The sequence below is a fragment of the Neopelma chrysocephalum genome, unplaced genomic scaffold (genome assembly GCF_003984885.1).
Source record: "Neopelma chrysocephalum unplaced genomic scaffold, ASM398488v2 Primary Assembly neopelma1_71, whole genome shotgun sequence".
Classification (NCBI taxonomy): domain Eukaryota; kingdom Metazoa; phylum Chordata; class Aves; order Passeriformes; family Pipridae; genus Neopelma; species Neopelma chrysocephalum.
In genome coordinates this window covers 15,458,629-15,477,169 of record NW_020897731.1, presented here as the reverse complement: position 1 = coordinate 15,477,169, position 18,541 = coordinate 15,458,629, and the positions used below count along the sequence as shown (strand labels likewise).

General features: G+C 42.6%; 1 protein-coding gene across 2 annotated transcripts in view; it reads right to left on the bottom strand.

Annotated features, from left to right (window-relative positions):
• Positions 1–6,418, bottom strand: part of LIMCH1 (LIM and calponin homology domains 1) — a 180,999-nt gene extending 174,581 nt beyond the window's left edge. The window contains exon 1 of one of the 2 annotated variants that reach the window (XM_027686325.1): positions 6,158–6,418. In XM_027686325.1, coding sequence (XP_027542126.1) covers positions 6,158–6,253 — 96 coding nt within the window. In that variant the 5' untranslated portion in view covers positions 6,254–6,418. The remainder of the gene's footprint in view (positions 1–6,157) is intronic. The other variant, XM_027686327.1, reaches the window with a different exon arrangement.
• Between the last annotated feature and the right edge of the window lie 12,123 nt (positions 6,419–18,541).

Genomic DNA, 18,541 nt, shown 5'->3' with positions numbered 1-18,541 from the left:
TGCACTCATTGTGATCTGAGGGACTGAGCAAGGCAAGAGAAGACAGTACTTTCTTCTTTAAATGATATCCTGGAAGGAGAAGGAGGGAAAGCTTAGATCTTCACGGTCTGCATGCAAAATGTTCATACCTTCCCCCATGCAGCTGCCCTTTTAAGTGACATTTTCACCCCTATAAATGGCTTTTTCCGAAATATCATTAAAAAAATGTTCTTGTTAGAAAGTTTGCAGAGAACCAATGCACAGAAGTTTACATCCATGGACGAAAAGCTTCTAGGCTGGTAGATTTTCCAAACAAAAGATAATGCAGTTTTTATAACCTGTCATTAAACACCACTTCCCAGATCAGCCAACACATTTTAGAAGCTAGAAAACAATTCTGCTGTATCAACCTACTATTTATTCTCCAGATTCCACCTTCCTTTCTAGAAGATCAATGCTTGCCTTAAAAAAAAATAATTAAAAAATGTAGTTGACACTAGCAGAACAAATGTAATGAGGTTATATACCTACGCTACCTGACCTCCACCATCAATTGCATAGTGGCATCACAGACTGGTCTTAAGGACAAATATTTCTCCTATTTTAAAACTTTGGTACTGAAAATAGAAATTAATTCAGTTTTAAGACAATTAAGAGCTCAGTCCTGCTGAGCATTTCCTGACATTATCCCTTTATCAATAGTATTGTTGTTCTGATTATTCTTACTCCAGTGCCAAGCACTACTTGTAACGTGGCTTAAACGGATCTCATGATAAGGGAACTGGGTTCATGTATACAGGACAGAAGGCTGGCTGACAGGGAAGTGGGAGCAGAAAAAATTTCCCTGACCTCCTCCCAAACAGGGTCAGAGAGTTTAGGTGAGTCCTTCCACCTCCTCTAAATCTATTTAGTTTTTCATTCCACTGAAATTACTAACTTAGCTAGAATGAAGAGCATCCCATCTGTCCTGCCTGCAGCCTCTAAACGCTGCCCAGGAGGAGATGTAGAGATAGCAGTGAAGAATTCCTGTCCAAGTCCAATCACTATAAGCACAGTAAAGTTATTTTTATATTCACATCCATCTAGGACCAGGCACCATCCACACACATTTTGACTCTTCATGGTGGCCTTACAGACACTGCAGGAAGGATTCATGTGACCTATACTTCAGCTTGTCCACAAAGCAGGAAACTTGTCTAACCCTTCTGCATAGGTTTCTTCTAGTCTGACAATACACTGGCTCACTTTAATAAATTCATTCCCAATACATTATGTAGAGTATATAGGTAAGACACTTTTCCAGCAGTAGAAGAAGAACAAAAGAAGAAAAGAAAGGCTAAATGTTGAGAAATTTTAACTGCAGACACTGGTTGGAGACTCATTCAACAGCTTTTCTACAATACTTGGTCAATAAAACCATGGAGTCTTTAGAGCTTGGTGCAACATTCTACACTTAAATAGTTGTATTCAAATACACTCATAAGGCAGTCAAAACTGAATTCTCTGGAAACACTTGTTGGATATTTGTTGGATTTGATCCATTCCTATCCAAATAACAGCAAGACTGCAGTGGCTCCTAAATGTCCCAACTTGGCTAGAGGCACCATTGTTCTAAGTACTGTATTAATGTTCAAAGGAACTGGAGCCCCTATTCAAGGATCTTAAAATCAGCTTCACAGCAAAGGAAGAGTAGTTGTCTACACATATTTGAAAATAGAAACACTCCTGCGGGACACAGGTCACTCACATACTCAGTGAATCAGTTAACTTACCCAATATTTTTCATCAAAAGAACTTTATCACTGATGTTCCTCAAATGTCATACCACATTCTGAAGGTCATATAAACAAACTTGTGCATTACTCAAGTTCCAGGCCCCCACTGCAAATACTCCAAACAAGTTCTTCACCACTTAGGAAAGAGTTTGTCAATGAACTACCTTCAACTGCCTTTAAATTACATTTTTGCAGTGGGAGCCTCAGCTCTCCAGCACTTTACCCACACCAAAGATAGACACTCTATAAAAACCTTGTTTCCAGACTCCTGGCACAAGACAGTCACATGACATTTATTTGCCTGAGTCAATTTCTGGGATTTGTGCCCCTCATACACTTCCATAGAGAAGGCAGAGCAGAAGTGGCGTGCATATTCTGCTGTATGATTTGACGCATCCAGAAACACTAAGGAATGCACATGGCTCCGTGGCTTCTCCTGGAAGCAGCAGCACTGTTACCAACTTAAAATTGCCACCTTCAACACAGAAATCTAACACAGGTGTTTTGCTAGAAGGAAAAAAGAAGATAACCCACAAACACCCAACAAGCCTCCCCTGCTGGTAAATTTCTCTCTAGCAAGAGAATTCTCAAAGGGAATATATACAGGAAAAAAGGAGTATACTTATTAGAAGTTGATGGGGTTTAGCCTACACACATCTAGAGGGAACAGCAAAGTCAAATGCTGGTCATTCGGGACAGAAAAACATGACCTGTTTATTATTACCATACAACGATAAAGGACACATTCTTATCAGCTGGCAAAGTTTCTAAGGAATATAAGTCTTTGGAAAAGCCATCCCTAATTGAACCAAGTCTCGGCAATGAGGAGAAAGCATATTAATGAGGCAAGGCTAGGAGGTGCGATGAGGAGATAACAATACCCTTAGGAATTACACTGGCATTAAATGCAACTTTATTACTGTATTACTCTCCTATGAATCTTTATGGCAAGAATAACTCTGTTTATACAGATGTTCTTTCGACCATCAGTTATTCTAGTTTAAACACACATAAGGGGAACCCTTAACATTTTAAGATTACAGGCCATTAGATTAAATTAGATTTGTTATTTTTCCGTAACCTTCTAGGCTTTACAAGGCTGATATACTATTTCAGTGAAACTGAGATGCTTTAATTGAAATGAGATACCACACCTTTAATAATGCAGACTGATGTAGCTCTCTCACAGGGTTTTTCATTCAGTGCCTTTATTTTAATTCCTCTGTGTGCCACTAACATGGGGTATTTTATCACTAAGAGGGTATTCTTCATTTAAGTAGCACATGCCAAGGTAAACTAAAATGATAGGACTGGTTTACTGTTACACAGTGCGATGCACAGTTGATATTTATGCAAAATTAAGCAAGCCCAAACGCTGGTTTCCTATCTGAAGTAGACTCATGATCAAAGCTGAAAGACCACAGAATTCCAAAATCCCATCTGCTGCAACATACAGAGGAGACCAAATCTATCACCACTTAAAATACTCTCTTGCAAAACTCAGATTGTTAAATATATAAACAGCCTTGGCAGTAAGAGAGCTCTGGCCTTTTTTCTTGCTCAGGCACACCTCAGTGCTACTGGGTCAGAGCTCCAGGGAGACGCAAGATTATTACAAGGATCCACCCAAACTTCACTGCAACTTAGACTACCCTACCCTGTAGCAGCCAGATTAAAGTAATGCTGGCAGAGGAAAAAGAAGGCTTCTGGCACCCAGAAGACAAGCTCTGGTGAAAGGTCACAAACCCAAGGAGTAAACACAAGACCCCTAAGACCTCTGGACCAGAGGAAGGGAAGTACCTTGATCCTTGCAGATCTAAACATTCATTACTTCATGTTTTGGCTCTCTATCTGTAAAAAGAGGACAGCCTCCCTTTCCAGCCCCACCAGAGGAGAATTGTACTACAGACCGCAGGGTAGATTCCTGTCAGCCCTACACAATGGTGACAGCACTCATGCAAGGATTTAAACCAGATGAGAATTCAACAAGCAAGTCACACAACTTAATTGTCAAAAATAAAAATGCACAGCAAGCTCAGAGTTTTCAATCTGTCTATTTCTACTTCAATTTCCTTGTATGGCATTATTTTACAGCTTAAGACAGGTTTTAAGCTGTCTCACCCTGTTAACATCCTCACTAGCTTGTCTTCTGCCTACTGTGGGTCCACCAGCACTGCTTGCAACCATAAGGATTTATTTTCATTTGAGAGAGATATCATTTTAAATGGTCAGAAGGAAGCTGGAAGACACAACACACTGGACATTTGTTAACATCTCTAGGCCAAAGAATAAATTGGTGAGAGACAAGTACAGAGCCAGCTGAAGCAGATGGATCTAGTAGCCAGACACAACATGACCCCCATTTCTGCTTTCACCCAAATCAATAGGGCTTGGCACACTGAATGTTGATACCTGTATCATTCCTCAATTTTTTATTTAATTTCTTTTTAAGATTGAGGATGCTTTTCAATAATTTTGCACTAACATGTCAAGCATAACTCACCCAGTCCAAATCATCTAGATTTAGAACAGTGAATACTGATCAGATTTTCAGAAGAGATAATAACCCTCATGCTCCAGAGCTTAAGTCAAACCAGGATTAAAAGGAAATATAATATGTTAGGCAAATTAAGCCACATTTGCTTCACTGGCAGCTTCTTCCTCCTTTCTCATCATAGGAGCATCAACTCTGGGCATTGCTGGAAAGGCAGATGCTTCCCTCTTGCACCACAGTCACGGTCACGCTCCAGGCTCCCTATACGCAAGGTAATAGTGGCAACATTAACAGTACATTACAGCTTTGTCATCCATGTATCAAGCAGGTTTAAAAAGGGGAGGAAGCACAAGAAGTTATAGACAACTTCCTCTGTACACATGGATCCCTTGTGCCTGCATGGAGGACACAAGGACACAAGAAGTTAAAGAGCCCTTCTGCTCTGTTCACCAGGTCCTGGGTAGCACAAGATACAGGCATGAGACATCATGTCACAGTGAACTGTGGACTAAACTGCCCAAGAGAAAAATTTCTGCCTGACCCACAAGTTTCTGCTCTATACAGAAAGATTTATAGTCCTTTAATTATAATCGTGCCTGAAGTGACCAGTCACAGCTTCATTACCCACAGAGAACTGCTTCACCATTGAGTTCTTGGCTTCATTAGCAGTCAGCAGAACTCATGGTCACAAAACATTTTTATACCATACGTACGATGGAGTCACATGCATCTCCCTTGATCCGCTATCATAAAGAACACTACACAGAAAATGTGGTATTCATCTTCCCGAGACAAATGGTGTTTATGTGCACTGCACTTTTCCTCTTCCAGGCTGCATACTCACCTTTCCTTGGCACAAAAGCCCTTCTTTTCACATTCCTTGTTGTTCCTTTGCCTCCAGTCCTACACCAGCCAGATTACTGTGTCCGGGCCAATTCCCTGAAGTCTGACACAGCATTACCTTTCTGGCTGATATTGGAGTAAACCATCACAGTCTGAAATTCACACAGCTTCAGGGAATCTTAAAATCACAATCATTTTAACAACCATTTGCCTCACCACTGTCAGGAACCAGAATCCACTGAAGCTTTCTAAAAGCTGCAGATTAAATTCAAAGCCTACAACTGAAGGGAGCGGCTATGCTGTTATCTGGGTTTATGCCACCTTCATGCGTGTTCTGTACTGTTAATCAGACTGAGAGCTATTTAAAGTGTCTCTATTGTCACATGCCAAAATATTTAACTATTAAATTTCACCCACCACCTGCCCGTTTTTGCGTTTTACGGCAGGAGCAAACAGCAGGCACATCTATTTTTCCGCCCTGCCTGAAGAGCGAGACCAAATCTCTCTCTTTGGCTCGTCTGAGGGACGGGAGCAGGGCCGCAGGGCTGTCCCCGGCCCCGCAGCGGTGTCGGCCCGCCCTCCGCGCACTGCGGAGCGGTACCTGCGCGGCCGCCGCCGCCACCCGCGGGCGCGGGGAGCCGGCGGGACGCTTCCCGGCAGGACTGGGGGGACCCTTGGGGGTCGGGGAAGCGCCCGCTCCGCACCTCCACGCACCTGCCCAGCTCCTGTTTACAGCCGCCCGTTCATCCCAACGCCGGGGCCAGGGAGGGGAAATGCGATTAACAGATTAAGTTTGGAAGAGACGGGAGGGGGGCAGGGGCCCGGGCCCATCCAAAGGCGCGCACCGTGCGCGGGGGCTTAAACACCTCGGTGAGCCCCGGCTGCTTTCCCCGCAGCGAGGAAAGCTGGAGAGAGCTGTAGGGAGGCCAGGAAGGAGCTCGGCGCAGGATAAAATGCCTACAGTCCCCGCGACCCGGGTTGGGGGGGAGGGAAGGACACCGGGTCGTCTCGCGGGGTGTCCCCGATGGGGACAGGCGCCCTCATGCCTGCCATCCCGCGGGCTTACCTCGATCCACTTCTGAGCCTCGGTGAAGGCCAGCTCAGGCTGGGGGGGCTCGGGAGGAGGCTGAACCTCTCCCAGCTCCAGCCCAGGACTGGCCATCTGCAGGGCCCCGGCGCGCCGCGGCTGCGGCGTGGGAGAAGCCAAGCACCGAGCCGCCGGCCCGGGGTGAGCCGCGGCCGCAGCTGGGGGACGCCGGAGGCCGCTGCCTGCCTCTCCCTGCCTCTCCTTGCCTCTCCCTGCCTCGCAGCCGCCGGGGCGGGAGCCGGGGGCGGCGGCGCTTCGCAGCCCGACTGGCTGCCGCTCGCCTGCGGTAACCTCTCTCCGCCGGTGCCCCGTCCGCCCGCCCGCCCTGCCGGCTCGGTCCTCCCTCGCCTGCCGCCCCGCCCGCCCCGCCGGCGGAGCGGAGCTGCGCTGCGCTGCCCTGAGCTGCCAGCTAAAAATAAAACACACGGGCGAAGCCGCTTTGCCTTCAGCCCATGCAAATACCCGCGCCGCCGCCTCCCCGCTGCGAGCATCGCATCGCGGGCGGCGCTGCGGACCGGGGGAGCGGGGGGGCAGGCGGGGAGTCGGGCATCCCGGGTGGGGGACAGGGACCGTGATGGCAAGGCATTCCCTGCTCGGGGAGGAGGCTCCTGGGGCGGGGGGGACGACCCGGTGGCAAGTCTCCCACCTGCAGCCCACGGAGGGCACCGAGCCGCACGCGTCGAATCGCTGTTTGCGGCTGCTGCCTTAAACACCTCATTAATCGGTGTTGCTGCACGGAGCACCCAAGAATCTCCAGTCCCTGCGGTGGGAAAGGGCGCTGTTCCTCAGCCAACGCTGAACCACCTGCTTGGGGGCCGAGGGCTTCTGCCCCAGGAGTGAAGCACGGCAGGTGCCTCTCACGGCACTGCGGACATCAGCCTGGGCTTGTAAAAACGTGTGAGGTTCGGCACAGAGCAGAACGGCGTTAGTTTTCCTTCAAAAGTGGAGCAGGCATCAAGGTGTGCTTAAAAAAATATACCAAGGGTGAATACCCTCTTATTTTTCTCTATATGCAGAGGACAAAATCCAACTCTGTCCTGCAGAGACTTACGAGCCTAACTTATATGGTGTGAATAGTCCTAGCTCAAACAGATGCTATGGTTAACCATAGAAGTTTCTAGAAGCGGAAGGAGTTTTTTTTCACCAGGCCTTTTAAAAGCCAAATCCTAAAAATCTCCACTCATAAGTGTTGCAAAGATGAGCCAAAGTTACTTGTTTATATTTATGCAAGCACAGAAAGGTGTCTGTGTGCTGGAAATGCAGGTGTGCGAACATTAATCTCCTACTACTAAGGTCTTTTTGAAAGGGGTCGTAACTGGCTGCTTTTTCAGTTGTCAACAAATTTTGATGAGAAGCAAACTGTAGGATCTACTTTTCAACATGCCCTTAATTTAGGCCTCAGTTGGGATTTTGAATTTTGTTTATTGTTATAGTCAAGAAAAAAATACCAACGCTTCAAATATGCATGAAAGTGCATATATTTATTTCTCTATTTCCTAGGAGTCTGTATCCTAGGAATTTGTCTTTATTGTTCTCTACCTTTTGTTTTGGTCTTTGTTTATTGTTTCAAATTTGCGGGAGTAACAAAGGGCCTAAAAACAGGTTTATAGGAATTTTTCTGAGAACTGCAACAAGACAAAAACTAGATGAATTGTAGTCTAATCTCAAACATTTAAAGATAAATAAGTGTAGTTTGAAATACTTATGCTAACACGAGCTATTTTCTGATTCTTGTAATATTTAAATAACTTTGATGTTTATCAGACAACAATTACATTTATTCTCCTGGGGCAGTGGAAGACTAACAATTTAAAATAATCATCCTATCTATTTTTTTATTACTGTGCAAAATCAAATGTATGATTTTGCTGTCTGGTGATCTCAACATCGTCTCTCAGAGAACTAGAAGAGCTGGATTGGGCTGGGGTAAGCATCATATTGCACAAAGCAGCTGTTCAAAAAAAAGACCACCACCCCAGACCTCGTCTTAAAGTGAAAGGTGGACATTCATTTCACATTTATGCAGTAATTTTTCATAGATCACTAAAGAAAGTGTGCTCTTATGGACACTCCTATTCACACACATATTCAAGCATACACAACTTTTTAAATTTAATAAATCCTCATAGAGACACATGGATATAGAGTTAGTGCAGTCTTTAAAGAGCCCTGTCACGCATTTAGGAGTTCAAAAGACACCCTGAATGGCAGCAGGAATCTGGCCACTTGTTTCCTAATCCTAATCCTGAACCAGCTTCCCATTTGGTCAAGTGCAAGGCAGCATCCCTACCTCCCTGTTCCCATGGAAACACACTTCTAGCATCAGCCCAGCTTGCTTTTTTTCTTAAACCACCATCTGCCTGGGGAGTTTCAGGGCTTGCTCTAAGTCCCTTGAATAGCAGTCATAGGTTTTTCAATGGTTTTACTTTTCCTATTACAACCACCCTGGCAACTGGTACAGGAGACAAAATATGAAAACTAGCATGTTAGAAACTCCAGCAAGGTTTTGCCAAGGTCGCTCTGTTGCTCCCGACCAGAAAAATTACTAGAAACTTAGTGATGGAATTTGTAGCAGCAACAAAATAGGAGATTTTTTTCTTGTAGCTCTCTGCAAAACTCTCTTGTTTTAAAACAAATGCTTCAGTTTAGCTTCTATACTTTTCTTTCCAGTAAAACTCAAGCTAGAGTGTCAGCAATCCTTATCAACATACTTGCATCTGTTACCTATGGAGGTGCAGGTATCAGTGTCCAGGTGCAGGCAGCCTTCCCAAAAGCAGACTGTGCCTATGTAAAATAAACTAACTGTGGAAAAATGCGTAATATAGTGGTTATAGGAGAAGGCAGAAGGAGAGAAAGAGGATCTTCTCTGGTTGTCAGGGATATCTCTGCTATTATACACAAAAGGAAAAATAGAGGCTTTTAGGAAGATACAGTTTTAGGTAGGGGGTTGGTTCAATCTATATTAATCGGTTTCATCTTCTACCCAGTTTAGTTTTCTCTGCTGGGAAGAGGAACTCTCCCATTCCTTTTTGTCTTCAACTTAACATTTAAAATCTTAAAGCCTCTTGAGTAGCAGGAGCAGAGGTTTAATAAGGCCTGACTGCTGTTATGGCAGGCCTGATCTTATTCCATGGCAGAAATGAACAGCTTGCATCAAGGAAGCTGTGTCCTGGACAGTTTCTGCCACTATGATCTATCTCCTTGAATGAACAGGTCTGGTGTTCAAGACAAGTTCTCAGCAAAACTGCTCCTAGATGACATCTTTGTGCTCTCACTACTTTTTCTGGTTCTATTAGCCTGACAATAAACCTTTTTCTTCAAAGCCAATTTGACACAAATGCATTCTCCATTTGAAAAAAATTACTTTTACCAAAAAGCATGGCACAGGGAGCCAATGGGTGAAACACCCAAGGATCCCCTATTTCTATTCTATTTTACCTTGCTTATTAATCTTTTCTTTTTGAGCTTTTATAAATGTGCCTTAAACCAGCAAAGCCTCTGGGGTGGTTAAGAAGGGAAGTTATCCTGCTGGCACCAGGGCTTTTCTGTCTCCTTATCTCCTTCACAATCTGCCAGTTCTGGCTGAAATTCTCTGAGCAGTGCTTCTTTTTTCCCCAGACCATAATGGTCATACTTTGGGATGTTGCACAGTCCTGGGCCAGTTCTTGTAGAAATCTGAGCTGAGCCATAAGCGGACTGTTTTGGCTAAATATCTTCTTTCTTGTTTGTTCAAGGATTTTTATACATTTCTTTGCTTTGCTTGTCTTTTTTGTACATTTAACAAACCACTGAATGTCACACTGAGAACTTGAGGCTGTGTGGTACTTACTGTAAAAATTCTGCTTGGAATTCCTTCATTTTCTAAAGCATAAGGTAGGGATAGGCACATCCAGCACAGCTTCATATAACTTCCAGATTATTTCAGAGTTGCAGCATCTGAGCTGCCATGGAACTCACACTGTTGCAAAGAGCAGTGTGACTACCTGGGGATGCTGTGGGAGGTGGACAGCTCTGGTATAAAGACATTGGTATTAATACTTTTCAACAGGTATTAATCCTGCTGGAGAGTATTTGGAGGTTTTTTTACTGACTACCAAAGGCAGGCTGCGCACTTTCACAGCCTCTCATGGTGAAAGAGTGAGCTGAGAGGTGAGCTGAGAGAGCAGATGGGAAGAGCCCTGACAGCAGCCTTTATCAAGGCGGAGGAGACTGTTACCTAGAGTTTAGCATTTTCTTCCTTGATAAAACTAGACTCAAAGACAGTTCAACTCTCAATGACATGCAGCCATGCAGAAGGCTGGTAAAGATATCCACTTTGAAGCAAAATGTAAAAAATCCATATTTTGAAAAATGACTCTTTAAATGCGCTTTAGTATTTTTAATTCTCATGAAAAATCAATGAATCTGTGACCAGGAGAGCATGTTGATTTTTTTCAATCACTCAGACAAATGTTGTGACTTCACATTTTATTTAATCAGGGCATCTGCTGTGTGCATTTGCAGTGTTCAGCATTTGGCTGACAGCACCTGTTTGTTTATCCCAGCCATGCTGTCTTCTGTCATAGTCACTTTCTTTCTGGTACCACTCATTCAGCAACATATTGTCAGGCTTGGCATTGATGTTCTGTGTTGTTCTGGGAATTACAGGAGTAGATGGAGCATTTGAATTTGCTCTTTCCTGGGAGGAAAGCAGTATTATCCTTTCTCATCCTGTTGTGGAAGAATGTGAAGCTCTTTTGCAAAGCAGTTTTCGTCTGTTTGGGGTTTTTGTACTAATTTTTAAAAGCTAGTACAGCCAATTGTCATCTAGTAGCTGAGTACCATTTGACACTTTCCTGTTTTCCTGTATTTGCGTTTGATTAAATTTTTAGACTTTAAAAGCTGTTGACTATCCAGGATTGGATATGCCACTACACATGTGCCTATTTAATGAACTATAACCCTAATGAATCAGAATGATTCAAAATGAGAGCTCATGATGCATAAATGCATGTAAATATTCAGTGTCACAGGCATCATTTTGGGGGGTTTCACCATCCTCTCTGTTCCCGACGTAACAAATCCCTGATCAATATCTCTTCATTTTAAGTGCTACTATGCCCTTAGTTGTGAGGTTTTCCTGCCTGGCCTTCCTTTCTGGTTTGAAACTTCCTTCTGCCTCTCTTGGAGGCTTCCAGATCCCTGGCTGATAGCTCTGCTAATTGCTCAGAGCCTGGATCAGCTTCTCCTTTAATCTGCAGCCACAGTCAAACTCCTACTTACCCAAACAACCATTTCCTTCCTTCTTTATATTGTTCTCATCAAGACATGCCTTTCCTCTGGTATAGGAAATTCCTATATCCAGCCTCTTCTTTAACAAGCTTTTTTTTTTTTCTTGACCAGCCTGCTTTACTTAGTCCCAGCCTGCCATAATCTCCTGTCTTTCACCCCCATTCTCTGTCTCTTCAATCTCAGGTACTTCTTACTTCCTCTTGTTCATACATAGTAGGTGGAGGGAAAACATAATACGTATAAACCATGAAAACCACTGGGAAAGAAAAGCAAAAAGAAGGCCAGTGAAAGGAGAAATATCACAAGTACTTGATAACAAGTTACACAAGATTAAAAAGACATAAATTGGGTTGACTAATGAGCAGTAACATAAAAAAGTGAAGGAGTCGTGAAAGGCAAGTGAAGCAACCAGAAATATATAGGTACCAAGATAAAGGAAATAATAAATCTGGGCACAAAACCAGTGAACTTGTCAGGCCAGAGAGCATTCTTTCCTTTTGCGTTCATAGCTACCAAGCATTGCAAGGTCCAGGTCCATACATGTTTTTTCTAGGTCCTCCCATAAAATATATACCAGATTACAAGAGGAAAGTGTCCACACGCACAGACCAGCAATGGAAAGAGTATTCTGAAGGAATGTGTGGCTTTTCCACCTTGCCCTCTACTCCCAGAGCTGCACAGCATCATTCTATTGACAGGTCAAGCCAGGAAAACCATGTGCCAGGACAATGGCTTTTTCAGCAGCTTTTATCAAGGATTGTGTATTGGTAGGGAGCAGCTGCTTATAGGTTTGTGTACCTGCCAATATGACATCCCGTTTCTTTAATGTAGAGACAACAAATGGCCTTCACTTCTCTGCTGAGCTGGAAGTGGCACAGGAGCTCAAAATGGTATTTTCCCCACAGATTTCTTCTGAGCTTGACTGCTTTTCGTTCACTTTCTTACAGTCTACGTCATTAAAGACGGGAAGTGAAAGTGGGGGTTCTTTCAAACACAGTCTGGTCCAGAGCAGGACTTTCCACTTCTAGTTTGTATCTGCAATAATCTTCCAGCTGATTTTGCACTCTGCTCATTTAAATGCAGCATCTTCCACTGCTGCCACCCACCCACTATACATCTTACCCCATTTCGCCATCCAGAGTAAATTTTCAAGCACACAGAGTTAGTCAAATTTTTCTCAGTGAGGAACATGGTAGCGTGGTTTTAGAACCCTCAGGGAGATGTTCCTCAACACCTCTTTCATAGTGTCATCACCTAGGAAGGGGGTCTTTTAAGTCAGCTAATGTGCTCAGAGAGCCCATGCCAGCTGTAAGTTCCATAAGTGCAGCTAAGCCTGTCTAGGCTCAGTACCTGAAAAGACACAGAGCCAGAGTAAGTATTTCAGTGGTCTACAAACCTTTGCAGCAAGCTGTAACTTCAAACAAGTGCTATAGAGTTGTGGTATTTGGGGGAAGAGAGAGGCTGTCATGTATGCGACAGAATGCAATAAAGTCAGTTGCCAAACTGGTGAAAAATGGGATGAAAATCAAAAACTATATGTGGAAAAAAGATGATTTGGAAACAAGTCCTAGGTTCCAAAGTAAATTCCTGGGTTCTTCTATTAATTATTTTAGCGTATAACAAAGTTTATGTAGTGGTGGCATAACCATGTAGTTCACCAAACAACATTATTTTTATCATATGTGAAAAAGCAATTGCAAAAGCCCCTCTCACTGATGTTAGAACAGCAATTTGCTAGGTAGCTGCTTGTGAAAGTTTAAGAAATCTTGGAGAAGCTACATCACATTCAGCATTTAATTTTAGCAGTGACTTGCATCATCTGATGCTGGTGAACAGTATCTTCCCTTTTCTTTTCTTAGTTAATATCCCTGTGGAGGAGATCAAAAGGGAAAATCTGTACCTGTAATTAACACCGGGCTTCATCCAAATTTGTTTGGAGTATTAGCTGGTTCATAGTGAACTGAAATATTCATTTACTCAAGATAAGGATATAGGCAACCAAAAGTGGAAAATGGAAAGGAAAGAAAGAAGCAGGGGCAGAAAACAAGGGAAAAAAAGATAAAAGACTGCCTCCATGCAGTAGGACAACAGTATATCTTATTTGGCAACATTATGATTTAGTTCCATGAAACAGGAATATTAGAAATGGTTTTGTTCTCCTTTGAATTTTTAAAGGAGAATATTTAGCAGAGGATTATATTCAACTAGAAGCAAGAGAAAGCAGTGTAGTGTAAGATATAAGTGAGTTTATTCTCCCAAGGCAGGCTCTTTTGCTCAGTGATCTCCCGTGGCATGACAATCCTTGCAGAACAAGACTCTCATCAAAGACTATGAAGGTCCTTCGGAGCAACAAGTACCATTTCTGGGACAGATGGCATCTGCCATGCCATTACAGACATGGATGGTCACATAATTGTAAGAGTCAAAGTGTCAAAATCAGCCATCAATCTAAACTCAAAATGAAGTCTATTATGCTTTCTTTATTTTGTTCTGCCAACAATTTCAAAGGATGGAGTATCATTTGCAACCTTGCCTAAGTAACTGTGAGCTAGGAGGGGCAGTGGACATCTCCCCAGATAGCAGCAACCTTATAACTCCCTAAACTGCAAGTACCAAAAGGTTGATAAGTATTGGCAATATTATTGCACCACTTACATGCATTTACCAGCTAAAAACTCATTCACTGGAGCAACTGATGGCAGAAAATGTAACTCTTAAGTGTGACCACAGATATGGAATTCTTCTTAATATATATGTCTGACACTTATTGATAAAGGAACAAGCAGTACTATGAATATCTGTTAGACCTTCCTACAACCTTTCAGTGCTTCTAGAGAATAACTTCCTCTGCTTTCTTCTGGATCTCTTGGGGATCAAATTTCACTGAAATCCCCAGAAACTTTTCTGAAGTTGAAGACCCTATCCTGCAAGAATGTGGATCTATCAGGGCTTTCCGCACCTCTCAGTGCTGGAAGGGTTCATGTAAGCTTTCCACTCTGCTCTTTTGAACCCAGACATAAGTTCATTCAGCTCCCAGCTGGTCAGACATGAGCCAGCTCCAAACCAGTAGCAGCATTACTGTACCACTGACTCTGGCGGCTTAACAAACTGGGCTTATTCGCTCAAGCCCAAGTATTGTGGAGGACATTTTGGAGCAGAGTTGGCTCTCTTCCAGCCTGCTTTAGGACTGGATGTAATGATGTAGGTCTGCCTGTTGGGCCATAGTCCATTTTGACAAGCTGTCAGGGAAGAAAAGGATATTACACTTTGTTGAATCACTGTCTGAACTCCTAAATGATTTATTTTATGAGGTCTGCCCACACATATGAAAGTGGAGCTAACAAGATTGCCAAAAAATCACTGCTATTGAGTGTACAGCCAAAAAGGTTCATGAGCATAGCCCTTAAAATAGCAAAATTGGGGGGAAAATTCCTTTAAAGTTATTTTCATAACTTTCTTTTATTATTACTTCTTTAATTATGTCTTTCTGTCTGGCCAGCAAAAGTGCCTGGAGTTTTTCCCAGTTTAGAGGCCCCAGTACTCCTCTGTGGGCCTCCAAAAGAAGCCCAAAGGTCAAGAAAACCTCAACTGATCACTCAAGAGAACAGAAAATACTTTCTGATAATCCCTGTTACTGATACCTGCCGATACATGTTAACTCTTATTCCCAGGCACTTTTTGGCTGCTGGTGGGATTGCCTGTCACGGGAGCTCCTGATCTAGGCAGAGGAAAGGACAGGCATAGGTTGCAGAACTCTCATACTTGTAGCTGATACAAGCCAGCATTTTGTGGTATGCCTGTGTTTTTTCATTAATTATTGCTTTTTAAAAGGACCATATTTTCTGAGTGTTTTTTCTTCTTGAAATACAGTATTCATTGAATACATCCTCATTGTCTTGATGAACCATGCCCAGGAAACTGGATAGGGATTTTCATAAGACTTTAAAGGAATTGGATACTCCAATCTCATCAAAATTAGTGGGGTCAGGCACCTAAGTCCCATCCATGCCTTAAAAAATTCCAGTCCTTAGACACCAGTGACACCATATTTGCTTAGCCTGCTCGTAGGTGAGGAAAAGATCAAATTATGGTGTGTCTCTAAGAGACTGGAGCGTTAGCATTAAAGAAACATTTTAGAAGTCATGACTGTAAGCTCAGGTCAGACAGCACAGGGAACACTAGGGTAATTCATCATTTGACAGACTTCTACATTAAGGTTTTTTAAGGGACAAGGGGCCTTCAGCTAACTTTAGACAGTGTGCAGAGTGATGTTTTTCTGAAAATAAGTATTTTTAATCAGTTTTCAATGCTGAATTAGAATATGCCAAATTTGTGTTTATGCACTACTTCCAGACTTTTCAGTCAAGCTTCATTGCAAATCCTTCTCTTTATAGACCACTTTGTAAGCACAGTGTAGCAAAGATCATTGTGCAGGAAGAGATGATGAGCCTCTGGAGCACCTTCTGGGACTGGTCAACATCTTACATGCCTCAATGAAACTGGAGAATCATGAGCCTGTCAGGAATAAAGACTCAAACCTTGCTGACAATCAAGACCTGTGGGATCTCCATCCCAGTATGTAAGGGAAGTCACTCAAATGGCTCCACAGCTTGGAAGATTTTCCATCAGTGCAGGTTAACTGGGCTATCAGCTGTGGGAGCTCTTCTAACATGAAACTAATTGTATTTTGAGGTAGCTGGTGTCAACACAGCACTCAAATATTCATGATCTAAACTTAGAGGAGGGAGGCACGCACTTCAGGAAGGAAAATGGAGTCTCATGTGGAGAGTAAGACATCTTAGAGGGACAGTGGTTCTTCAAGGCACATGCTATGGCAATCTCTGGGTATGTCCCAGCATCACCAGGTGGCTACAGTCTTCCCTTTCACTTTCTACAGCAGTTAATTTCTTCAGCTGCAGAAATGCTGTGAAAACTATTGAGTACAGAGTGCTGAAAGTGGCTGAAGGCATTCCCAGCATAGGAAAAGCCAGCTGGAAACCGTCATAGTGTTCATAAGCACATGCTGAGGGTGCTGTGGAGAAGTGTAAGAGCTGTACATATGCTCCATTAAACCTGCCACTTCTTAGGGCTCCTTTGTTGCAAAGACTCTATGGCTCCTATTTTCTGAGGGCTTTAAAGTGCTGGGGCCTCCAGGAGCAATGCAGGGGAAAGAAAAAGCTGTCAAGACACCTCGGGCAGGTGAGAAGGAGCTGGGAGGGAGGGATAGAATCTACTTTTCTGTCTCTGGATATGGACCTTTGTTGTTTTTTTACTAATTCTGCTACATCCCACTTGTGAACTTGGCAAGAGCACATAGACTTTCTGAATACATTTATATTTTTCAGTGCTCATGATTGTGAAATCATTTGTCTCCAGGGAGGAGAGAGAGATGAGGTTTCTGCAACCATCCCAGAGAGGAGGCTGGACAGTGGGAAGAGGACATCCTAACTTCTCGGATCTACCTCTTATCTCCCTCTTAAACTTCTGGCCCTCTATGCCTGAATTGAAGTGACTTAGTTGGAACATTCTGCATTTAAAAGCTTGTGATAGAACAAAAGCCATCTCCTGGCTGATCTCTTCTTACAGAAACACCATGCAGAAGTAGGGAGGGAGATGTTTACAATTAACAGATACCCTCAGTTTATAACATGGCGACTTATTATGAAACTTCGGGCTGACTTTCCAAACCTGTTTAAGTGATTGTAACACAGTTAACGCATCCCTTACAGAAAACATGCACAAAAATAAGGAAATGAAAGCTTAAACACATAATGAATCTTTTGCTTCCACCAAATAAATATACTGTGCTTATCAGGTATAAACTGTGGTCTAATTCTTCATAATCATAAATCTGGCTCAGTTACTGTATACATTCTACTATCTGTGTATTTAATTATGAAGAATACTGCTGTAAATTTCCAAAAGATAAGAGGATTAATTTTTTTCATATTTACAAGTTACTAGTCTGGGTGATAACAGCAGGAGAACTGTCAGAAAGGAAGGTATATAATGACAATTTATCCTGAAATTCCATATGCAACTAAAGTTGCATCTGGGATTGGAAACACAAGTTGATACTGCTTTTATAATTTTTATATAGATAAATATGTATATATATGTTGAGGTTATTAAAGAAAGAACATAAATTGGGGGGGGCACGATTGAAAGAGTTGTGTTATATAGATAGAAACATGCATTTTATTAGAGTTTAAAAAGAAATGATGCATTTTTATTGTTGTGTTGGATGTGTAGGATCTAGGACATGTAACTAACTACTAGTTACTTTGCTTTCAGTGATGTGGTAGCTGGTGCTGCAGTAGCTCTGTAGCTGTAACACTTAAAAAGCCCACTTTGCTGTAATGTGAACTCCATGCCCTGAAGAGAAGCCAAGCTGTTGGGCTGTCCCTGTGGATTTCATAAAGTGTTTTGACTCTGAATCGAGGTACTTTGTTGATACTCCTGTATATTTGATGAACAGATATTTTTATGGAGATTGTTTACATTCATAGATATTTTTAGAAATGTTTTGTGGTCATAGAGTTCATTCAACTGGTGTATTTGCCCTGGTTTCACTGACACTGATGTTTGCTAAACTACTGATGAGCATTAAGGATGCTGATAGTGCCATTTTTACAAGGCAGCATTGAGACAAAAGAGCCCTTATCGTGAAGAAGTTACGTGCAAAGAGAAAGATAATGGAGGAAATCATGTATGACTTGTCATGTGTAAGCAGTTGTTTTTAGTTAGCTCCTGCTCATAATGATAATCATTTGCACATGAATTGCTTCAAATGTCTTACAATGCATTTGGATTTATGTTCAGTCTGGAAAAAAGTCAGAAGTTATGTTTCAACCAGGACCTTCTTGTTTGCTATGGATGTTTAAAGTTTATGTGGGTGCAAAAGCAATTGAAGAAATTCACTGAAGAAAAATCTGTCAAGGAGTATTAAACGTAAAGATAGCACATCTGCCTGTATGGCATCCCCTCAACTCACTGCAAGCTGGTACAGCATATAAAGGCACACAACTATAAATTTAGTCTTCTCTGACTTTCTACCCCAAGGTCATGCTATTGACCATTCACAGATCCTGC